The sequence below is a fragment of the Mus pahari genome, chromosome 4 (genome assembly GCF_900095145.1).
Source record: "Mus pahari chromosome 4, PAHARI_EIJ_v1.1, whole genome shotgun sequence".
Classification (NCBI taxonomy): Eukaryota; Metazoa; Chordata; class Mammalia; order Rodentia; family Muridae; genus Mus; species Mus pahari.
Window position 1 is genome coordinate 4,645,878 of NC_034593.1, and position 11,505 is coordinate 4,657,382.

Here is an 11,505-nt window from a genome sequence, read left to right on the forward strand (position 1 = left end):
GAGAGAGAGAGAGAGAGAGAGAGAGAGAGAGAGAGAGAGAGAGAGAGAAAGAGAGAGAAAGAGAGAGAAAGAGAGAGAGAGAGAGATCCTGATCAGCTGGCCCCCTCTCCCTGGAGGGGACAGCCGCTTAACCCTCCTGATGAGCTCTGTGACTATACCCAAATGCATAGCTGTGATGCACTCTGTACCCCTGAGAATCTTAACTGATGCGCAGACTACTCAGGACTCTTAGGGGCAGTAATTAGAATGCGCATGCGCATACTTCCGCTCATTGCCTCTGTTTCCTTTATCACTGTTTTCCCTGTTTCCTTCTTTCTTCCTACTGCATCTCAAGGCCTTTTTGCTTTACTCTAACTCACTTTCACTTTTTACCTAACCTGTGCCGTTCCCATCCCCCTGTAGGCATGAACATATCTCTCATTCATTGGAAAAGCAAGCCAAGCAGCCCGCCTTCTGCAAAAGGCTATAATTATTGTTCGACTGTGCATAGGCACTAAAGAGGAAATTCTGAAAACAAAAGCACCCTAATCAGGAATCTTCCCTTTCAGCCTACAAGGAAAAAATGAAGGAGCTGTCTATGCTGTCACTGATCTGCTCCTGCTTCTACCCGGAGCCGCGCAACATCAACATCTACACCTACGATGGTGAGTCCCCTGCAGCACTGACACTTGGAGCTGCATAATCTGCAGAAGTTGAATATAAGTGCTTCCCTCTCGGCGCTCCTAGTGTAACTAGATGAGTGTTCTCTAGATCTTAGTGTTGGTGAGCTGTGTCCAGCCATTAGGTCTTACTTCTGGCCGATTGCTCACAACAGTCTGAAGTTGGTGCTGATTAACAGCACATAAATGTCTTGAAAGAAGCATGCAGGCTTGTTATGAGCATCCTCATCAGCACGTCAATCCACAGAATGTCTAAGGTTTTTCTTTTCAGATGATGAGACACACTACACTAGATTCTAATTTGCATGAAATTATTTTTCTACCTAGACCACTCAAGGAAGAGAAAATCTACCACCATCGCTGTTTGTCTTGGTAGAGTCTCACATTTTATGGGTAAATGTAAGCAAGCTGATAAGAGTAATCAAATTCATAAAGTTGTGATTGAGGTAACAAGCAAAGAGGGATTAAGAAGAAAATAGCAATACTGCCCATGATGGTTCAGACTTAAAATTCCAGCACTCAGAAGTCTAAAGCAAGAGGGTTGCAAGTTCAAGGTTAACTTAGAGGACTTCAGACCTTATTGAAGAAAGCTAAATAACACCATGCAGCTGCAACAAGAGTTGACTTTATTTGCTGTTTTTGTTTGTTTTGTTTGTTGTTTGTTTTGTTGCTGTTGTTGCTTTGTTTTGTTTTTGAGACCGGATTCCTCTATATAATCCTGTCTGTCCTGGAACTCACTGTATACAACAGACTGGCCTCAAATTCAAGAGATCCTCAGGCCTTTGCCTCCCAAGTGCTAGGATGAAAGGCATGCATCACTGTGCCAGGCTGCCAGTTGACTTTACTGAAGTTCTAGGTTTTAGGTTTGCTTTATCCCAATTGTGAGGACTAGGTTAGTTTGGTTTGGTTTCTGGATCTTCCCCTGTGTTGGGGGCCTCAGGCAAGAGGGTACATAGGCTCCCGGAACATCATTTACTCTCTCCTCCTAGGGATGTTGGGGAGAGAGTAGCACATGTCTTAGCCTGATGCCTAAGAGGTACCCAGTTATTGTTCTGTCCTTATCAACACTGTTAGTATCAACCTCATCTAAGTCAGCCAATGTAATCAAAATAGAGCCACTAACTGTACCATCTGTACCTGAGGCATTTGGATGCATGATGGGCTCACAGTTATTCTGTCTTCCCACATATGTAAAGATCCTGTAAAAGATGGCAAAGAGCAGGCTCCCAGCCTTCCTGTCTTAAAGTCTGCTTCAGAACTTAGAGCCACTCTTCCTCCATCTCTTTTCCTAAAAAGAGCATTACAAGGGCTGATTACCTTCCCAGAAGCACTTAGCTCTGTGAACAGGTAAGGAATCTGCCTGCAACCAAACTTCCACCGGAATGCATACAGCATGCCCACTTCCTGGACATTCACTGAGCTAACAAATCAACTGTCTGTCAGATTATGCTATTAGTAGGAATCTGGCTGTTTCTTAAGGTACTCTAAAATCTGTGCTGTCGCTGAGATTCACTGATGAATTCAGCATGGTCCTTGCCTTCCTGGGACTCAGAGCTCTGTAGATGAGTCTTAAAACACAAATGATCCAAGGGGAACACCAAATGCCTGGGACACAAGGGATAGGATGGCTTCTGATGCTTTGGGACTAGGCAGAAGAGCAATCTGTGGGAGCTGAAGAGACAACTCCACATCACTTCTAAAACTCAGGGGAGACATTCAGATTTCAAGTGCTCACTCGGCCTTGTATTTCTATCTGGATAGTAATTATCTGAGCAATGTACAGACAATGGAAAGGGTGCTTTCCGGAGCTCAAATAAAAAATCACCGCCATGTATTACAGTAAGAGACTCAGTCATTGAGTGTTTGGGAATCCCCTGGGGATCTTGGAGCCACCCTGGAAGGTACCAGGAGACATCCACACTTGAAATATTAGTAACATGTAGCAGTGTCTTAATCCTAAGAGATTTCTGGTTGCAAAAAAAGACCAGAGGGCATGAGGCTCACACCAAAGCACTCAGCTATAACTGAAGACTGACCAATGAAGTTTTAAAGAAATCAGTTCCAATTCCTACATATGAGCAATAAAGTTGTAAATGTCCTCCAAGTTACTACCTATCTATTACTTTTAATTTTATAAATTATTTTAAGTTATAAATGATAGCACAGGATTAAAATATGAAAGTCTGGCAATCAACTTATTAATGATAATGTATGATTAAACTGTGACGGTCTGGTGATCTACTTATGGTCAGTAGATGATAAACATAAGGTATCACCATCAGGCTTATGGTCAGCCAATGATACACGTGGCTAATGATTTTCTGTTTATTGTTTAATTGACAATTAAAATTGAATGTATCTACAGAACGCATATTTTGAAATATAATATACATTGATAATGGCTAAATCAAATTAGCTAACACATGCTTACCTCATGTGTTATGTATTTGTGGCAAGAATCCAATCAGAGAAAGTAGATTAAAACTATGTAGACTACTGATAAAATGGAGTTTTAGTTTACATTAAAAAATTGTCATTTGCAAGAATTGGTGGAACTGAAAATCACTTTATTAGCGTGGTAAATCAGATTCAAAGAGACATATATCTCATCTTCTTTCACATGGATATATATATATATATATATATATATCCATGTTTATACACACACATACACACACACACACACTCACACACACGATGTGAATGTAGAAGGAGGAACATTTGGGAAGAAGGAGACTAGGAGGAAGGAGGCAGAGAAAGTCAAAGGAGGGAAATGGAGTGTGAACACAAACAAAGCACTAGATAGAAAAGTTGGAAAATTTCATAACTACATCCAACGTTTTGTACAATGAGCATATGCTAATAATTTTTAAACACAAACATAACACAATATATCATCACTATAAAGCACATTGAACTGGTTGGATGTTTTGTCAGCTTGACACAAACCTCAGTCACTTGGGAAGAAGGAGCCTCGGTTGGAGATTGACGCCACCACACGGGCATGTGCACATGCCTATGGGCATTTTCCTGGCCGATGTGGGAGGGTCCAGCCCACAGTAGGTGGTGCTACCCTTAATCTTGGACTGTTTGTGAAAGCAAGCTGGGCAAAGCACAGAAAGGAGGCCGGGAGGCAGTGGGCCTCCGTGGCCGGGAAGCAGTGGGCCTCCGTGGCCGGGAAGCAGTGAGCCTCCGTGGCTCTGCTTCACTCTCAGCCTCCAGGTTTCTGCTGAAGCCGGAGTCCTGGCTTCCCTTAGTGATGGACTGTGTCGTGGAAGTGTAAGCCAAATGCACACTTTCCTCCCAAGTTGTTTTTTGTCATAGTATTTTGTCACAGTGACAGAAAGCAAACTAGGAGACTCATGAACATATTTTAATTGTCTAGATGAAGTTTTGTACTATCTAGCCAGCATCTGCCCAGAATCCTTCAGCCTTGGCAGACACATTACACTCAGCTCTTATGGGGACAGGAATTCTGTCTTTCTGTTTCTGACTTTCTCTCACTACAATGCACTCTAGTTTTATCTACATAGCCGCAAATGACAGTTTCCTAAATTTATGATCAAAAGCACTTATGCAGTTGCAGGACTCCCTGACATTAAGGCAGTTGCATGATTCAGAGGCCAACTTAACGCTCTCTGCTCTTCCTTCCACAGACATGGAGGTGAAGCAGATCAACAAGCGGGCCTCTGGCCAGGCTTTCGAGCTGATCTTGAAGCCGCCATCTCCCATCTCAGAAGCCCCACGAACTCTAGCTTCTCCAAAGAAGAAAGACCTGTCTCTGGAGGAGATTCAGAAAAAGCTGGAGGCTGCGGAGGAGCGAAGAAAGGTAACGTTCTCCATGGGGGTTGTCGTTCTTGTTCTTGTTGTTCTTATTTTGTTTGGTCTGGTTTGGCTGGTTTGGCTGGTCTGGTCTGGTCTGGTCTGGTCTGGTCTGGTTTAATTTGGTTTGGTTTGACTTCTTTTGCTTTCTCGAGACAGGGTTCCTCTGTGTAGTATAGGCTGTCCTGGAACTTGCTCTGTAGACCAGGTGGCCTCAAAGTCACAGGTTTTTAAAGTCTCTCCTTTCTTCCTCCCCTCTGCTCCCTTCCTCACTTTTTCACACACACACACACACACACACACACACACACACACACACACACGGAGCTGAAAATTTAAAATCAATGTCTGATCCAAAATTAAAATTCAGAAAGCAGAGTTCAGCTTCAAGGATTAGTACACTGATGGCGTTTCCAGCTAATGTACCTAATTAACAGGAAATGGCCAAAGAAAAGAGAACACAGAGATAATAAAAATTAACTGGGTGTTAATTTATAAAACTTATAAAATTCCCTGAGGCGAGTAATTAATAGTTCTTGTAAAACTCCTACATCCTGACAGCAGTAAACTATTAACAATTATTTAAACAATTAAATCAAACTAAAAATTGACTGTGTAGCTAGTGGACACTGACCAAAAGAATCAGCCAACATTCTGATACTCAGCAAAAAAATATTTTGGAACCTTTTTTAAATGGTGTATCTCATTAAATTTATTGTGCAATTTGGGAATTTTTCAGTGGAGAAATCACCATGTGGGTTATGTCCTGGTAGTAGAGTTTTAATTAGGAGAAAGGACAGTTAATTAAGAGAAAGTACTAACGTAAACACTCAGCCATTGATTTTGTTTTTCTATTGGATTGTACTGACTTAATTAGCACTCATGTGAAAAACTGTTCATTCTCCTTAGCTAGTCTTCAGCAAGTGACATATCTCAGAGAACATCAGGCAAGGACATGCAGATCACCCGCATCCAGCTGCTCATACTGCTTTAAGTATGCAGTGTGGTTTACCCCTGTGGTGACTTTCAATCCATAAGGTCCCTCTGTGGCCAGTAGCCACTCAAGTGAACAGCCCCATGGGCTAGTAGATCAAACAACTTCTATAAGGAATGGAAAACCTTAACATTTGCTTTTTTAATTGATTCCAAATAATAGTGAGATTCAACATTTTGAAATATATCTATAGAAGTTTCCTCTGCATAGGAGTTTGGAAAATAGAGATTATCCCTTCCTGTGATTTCCTCATTGTGTTACAGGGCCAGCACAGGACACGTTTAGGACCTGTGGCCCCACTCTCTCTTCCTGGCTTCTTGGAGTCTCTGTTCACATCCCGTTCCTGTGACTTAACAGGCCTGAGCTTTCTGATGCTCTGGTGTACCAGCAGTTCCCAACTCTCCTTTCCCAGAACTTGGCATGATCAATAAAAATATATTTATTTGCATTCCTACTTATTTAACCATCTCCTCCTTTAAACTTCATGAAGGTTGAGATGTGTGTTATCATTACACTATATTGCTACAAATTTTACTCTTTTAAGTGAATAAAAAAAATTAAAATGTAAAAAATTAAAATTCCCTTTTTAAGCTAATAATATGTAAGCTATATTAACATTGTATTCCATACTACCATCCCAAAGAAAAATTATAGGCAGTTACCAAACAACATCTGCTGAAATTATAATCACACAATTGACAGATTTTATCTAGGACCTGCTACGCACCCTAACTCTAACTCTAGGAAATAGGCTCCCTCTCTCTAAGGGACAGACCGTAGCGTATAACACAAAATCAGGCATGAGCAAGGGAACAAAACACAAGGGTAGAATGTCGGAGTAGTGAGAGCCACAGATGCAGAGGAGTCAGAAGGTCCTGGGGAAGGCCAGGGAGGCGAGAGCAGTGAGCACCGTGGGAAGCTGCAGGGGACAGCAGCTGAGCCTTAAAGGACCTCGGCCTTGAGTTCACGTGAACGGACAACAGAGGAAGAAATAAAACTGCATCAGTTCCTGCTGTGAACCAGTGCACAGTTTTGAAGAAAATTCTATTTTTAAAGGGGTAAATTAGAGCCAGGTGGTGGTGGTGCACGCCTTTAATCCCAGCACTCAGGAGATAGAGACAAGGGGATCTCTTTGAGTTTGAAGCCAGCCTGGTGTACAAAGAAAGTTCCAGGACAGCCAGAGCTACGTAGAGAAACCCTATCTAGAAAACAAACACACAAACAAACAAACAAAAAAGGCAAACTAGAAAAAAAATGGTGTTAGTAAGATAGGGGAGACAGGAGTTTGTGATAGACTAAAAAAAAAATCAAACAAATGGTTTCAGAACTAAGGATACTCAGAGACAAACATGAAAACCATGTGTTTTGAAGGCTGTGGTTTCAAACTAGTGGACAGGCGGGTGGGGAGGAACGCTAGGCCAGACTCTATTATGTAAGCCATAAGGAAATAGTAACAAAAAAAAAATGCATAGAATAAATGCTTCTAGATCTTAAAAATAAATAAATAAAAAATTTTAAAAAGGTGCTGAAATAGAATTCAGCCATAGTCACACGTCTCAATTTCCTGGGCCTATTTCCTTTCCCATATATTAAATATTTTTAAAGCTTCTGCCCAGAAATCACACAACATTTACATGTGTGTTAATATTTTGCTATTGTTATAAACAAAGTCAGTTGTTACTGTTAATCAATATCCCTAGTAATCTTAAGATTATTAGAAAGCATTTTCTCACTAAACTGCCATAATCCTAATTCCAAGTCAGCACAGAGGTAGACTTGGGCAGACGTGTAACATGTGATTTTTGTTAGGACTTTGTAACAAACCCGTTTATTAGGGTATTTAGAGCCTGTCGCTGGGAATCTAAAAGCCCTCGGTGACCTGGGGTCCAAGTTGTGCAGACAGGGCTCTCTGAAGTCAGGGCTGGAAGGCTGCTGAACAAGTATGTCCACGGGGGATCAGATGCGCTATGAATTAGATATCGTGGCAGTTTCCCCGCGTCCCTCAGCCACTTGCGTGCACTGCCACAGCACTGACCATCTGGTGGTGAACTTGGATGGCACTTTGCAGGGTCCTTCCAGCCAGAACTAATGCTCTATGCTTTAGCTGATAAAAAACGCTTATTCTAAAGAGAATATAACTTTTTCTTACTTCGTCTCCTTTATTAAATAAAGTACCTCTGGTAATCAGTGTCTATTTTTTGAAATTAAACTCTTCCTATTGCATCTGACCACATTTGGGAAATCAACGCTTTGTGGCCAAAGTGATGCCAAAGTGGCCAGGCATGATGCCCATTCATTCATCATCCGCACAGCGAGAAGCTACATAATGAGGTTTGCACACGTCCCCAGTGCGCCTGCGCACATCCCCAGTGCGTGCCTCCAACACTCTGCTGTGCCAGCATCATGACTAGTGGCTTCTCTTTTCTTCATGCCCCAGTGCAGGCAACCTGTAGTCTCATTATCTTCAGATTACAGAGTTTAAAGGTGTCTTTCAAATCAACCAAGAACACGTGATTATTAGGATGTCTGCAGTTGAACCTATCTCTCCACATAGTAACTAATGCCTTTGGGCAAGTCACCTAAACTCCGCCTTCTCTTACCCAGACTTCCTGGGCTTCCTTATACAGCCCAGGCCCATCTGCCCCAAGGTGGTGCCACCACAGTGGTCTGGGCCCTTCTACATCAGTCACTAGTCAGGAAAAGGCCCACAAAGATGCTCACAGCCGATCTGATAGGGGAAATTCCTCAACGGACATCTCCTCTTCTCAAGCTGATAAAAATGAACCACCACACTCACCTATACAAAGGACTAGTTAAATGTCCTGTGTCACACAATGGGGACATTACCCTCTGCAGACAGATGAGGAGCAGCATAAGGGGTTGGCTATTCCTGGCTTAAAATGCACTCAGCTCTGGCCTTGCAAGGATTATGGCCCAGCAAATGATTTTACAAAGAAAAGCAGTTCAGATTAACAGTTCTGTCACTTCGTACACTTTATAAATATTTGAAATATAAATTAGTCTTTATTATAATGCAGATAATAAACAAGTTAATGAATAATAGATGTCTAAGTAGGTTAGGCCAACTAAAACTGGCTTAAAACATTAATATTATAAAAAATGGTGTAAATTTAATGATACTTACAAGCTTGATAAAACTATATACTAAAATCAATTGAATAAAAAGCCTCCCCACTTAATCCTTGCATTAACATCACTGCACAGTGAGTTCTACTGACCTATGTGAACCTCCCTCTGTGAAAGAGAAGTGAGTCCCTGCTCTAAAGGAAACACTGTGAAAGGGACTCATTAGCAGGCAAACCTGGTCGCCTCAGTTCTCCATCTGTACCTATAAGTTTTAGCATGACCACTCTCATTCCTTGCCCTTAAGATGTTGTGCATTTGTCAAGCCATGGCCTCTGTAGGGTCAGAACTGGGTGCAGCTTACACAGTCTCCAACCTTCTCGTGGTGCTGGATCTCAGCCTTTATGGGGAGGAGCCTCTACTTTCTACAATAACTCTAGGATACATGATCTTCTCCCCCAGTGTCATGTTGTGGCCACACGAAAGTACAAATCTCTCCTAAAAGTGGAAGCAGTGAGGGTTTAATCTTGAGTCAACTATGAGCAACTATGGCCGAGTACACAGCTCTGATTTCTTCGGAAACCAGGTCAAAATATGGTAACAGCTTCCTTACGATTTATATTAGCAGAACAAAAGGAATCATAAACCCAGACACTCTTCAGATATACTGGTGGAAACACATTAGGCAGGTCACAGAAAAGCAGAGAAAACTCTGTTATAGGCCTCACTGCTGGCTGAGGCTTTGGGCTTGGTGAAACCTTGTGGTCTGTTAGATTACTGTATCTCAAAAGTTTTTAAGCTCTCTAAGATATTAGGTCACACACAAAGAAGGATAATAACTGTTCAACGGCCCAAAATAGCCTGAGATAACCTGTAATCAGGCTCTGGCTTTGCAATACTCCAATGTTTCATACTGAAGTTCCTCCAATCAGTCTATTTGGATGGTCAGACAAGTTTGTATTCTTTTGGGAATTGTCATCAGCAGCTGCATCATAACTTGTAAATGAAACTTGAGATGGAACATACGGGAAAGGAGGTAGTTCTGATATAGTCACTGTTTAGTACTCAGGAAGCCTGTGTGCTTCATGGTCATAAAGTCTTCCTATTGGTGGTCTTCTTGGCAAGGAAGACCACCCAGATTTCTGTTTCTGTAAGGGAATCACAACAAACCCATCTGAGGCATAGAATGAAAAGGGCTCCTTATGAAACTCCGTGAGTTTCTTCTGTGTCTCTTTCTGTGTTCCTGGCTTTTCAGCATGTAGTGGGTGATTCATGCTGTTTCACACAGCTACACTCTACTATCATGTTTCAGCGTATTTCTGTGCCTTCACCAGGTCACTGATGCTCTGTCAGCATTAGCAGAAAGCCCGATGTTCACAGAGGCCACATCCAGCCTACTTGTGGAAAGGCATCTTAGAACTAAGAGATTTGGTGTTTGATGAATAGTTCTGAGTACTGAGTAATATGCCCCAAATGAGGAATGGGGACAAGATGAAGGGGCAGGAGAATGTGTATTTCAAAAGCCATGGAGAACCAGTGCATCTAAGGTGTAGTCTTAAATCTCTTACGTGTGTGTAAAGGAAAGTGAGTTTTATAGACCAATTAACTCAGATTTATCATTCAGTTCATCTGTGCGGTAATTAAACTCTTAGACTCAGTGGTGTAAAAGATGCTAATTAACCTCTTTGCAAAATGTTCAAGCGTCCCTACATGGACAATAACTCTTCTCCCTGTCTCATCACTGTGCCTTCATAGGCTTCTCACAGAGTCATTACAGAGGTCCTCCGTTCTTTATGAGAATGTTCACAAGAGGTGTCTGCAGTTTCTCAGTGAGCTAGAGTGACATCTCCCGGGATGCCACCTGTGAGTGACTCTATCTTCCTTAATTTCCTTCTATAGCCTCTCAGCTGGCCACTATCTTGCCCAAGTCTCCATTTCCGCCCTCAGAGACTCTGTACCAGAAATGAGCTCTCAGCCAGGCCCTCGAGACCAAACACTCACCTTTGAACAATTCATATGCAGCAGCCTTTACCAGTTTCCATTTTTCAAACTCACACAGCCCACCACCTTTCTTCTAACCTGCCCAGCCACAACACACAGTAGGAACAGTGTTTGAGCATACAGTGAGGACTTTACCCCAGGTGAAGGTATTAGCATGCTTTCATGTGCCGACACTGTTCAACTCCTCACTCACTTTATGCCAGGTCTTTGTAGAATTTTCTGAACTTATTGCTTATTTGCTCACTGACATAAACACTGGAATCAAAACCAGCCTTCTTCCTAGGTAGTGCAAATGCAAGAATAAGCTGCTTTCTGGAAAGAATTGATTCTTCTCCAAGGAATGACACCAGAGCTGTTATAGGCGGACGGAGCTTGTCAGCAAGCTGCAATAAGTAGGCACTAAGGCTGGCTTTCAGCACTAGCAGAGTGATGGAGAGCTCCAGGGCCCTGAGCAGTGCTCTAGCGAAGAATGAGTTTCAAGGTTGAGTTCCGCGGCTGGGAAGATTGCCCAGTGAGTAGGATGCTTGTTGCACAAGTCCGATGACTTGAGTTCGAATACCCAGCATCCATGCAAATATTTAGGCACTTGTTGATCACCTCGTTGCTCTGAGGTCAGAGACAAATGGGTGGATCCTGGGGTTCACTGACCAGCTAGTCTACAAAGTGGCAATCTCTGGGTTCAACAAGAGAGCACATCTCGAAAATAAATGAGTAAATAAAATGGAGAAACAGTGTTGGCTTACATTTCAACAGTAATCTCTAACCTCAAATAACCTCAACATACACCTGCAAAGGGAGGGTACTTGTAGTTGAGCTTGGGTGGGTGGGGTGGGGAGAGAGAGACGGGGGGGAGAGAGAGAGAGAGAGAGAGAGAGAGAGAGAGAGAGAGAGAGAGAGAGAGAGAGGAAAGAGAGAGGAGAAAGAGAGGGAGGAGAAAGAGAGAGA

The 11,505-nt window shown here is 42.4% G+C and overlaps 1 protein-coding gene across 1 annotated transcript in view; it reads left to right on the plus strand.

The window, feature by feature from the left end:
- The window catches only part of Stmn2 (stathmin 2), a 50,401-nt gene that overhangs the window by 28,810 nt on the left and 10,086 nt on the right, over positions 1–11,505 (plus strand). The window contains exons 2-3 of the mRNA XM_021195721.2: positions 549–644; positions 4,316–4,488. Coding sequence (XP_021051380.1) covers positions 549–644; positions 4,316–4,488 — 269 coding nt within the window. The remainder of the gene's footprint in view (positions 1–548; positions 645–4,315; positions 4,489–11,505) is intronic.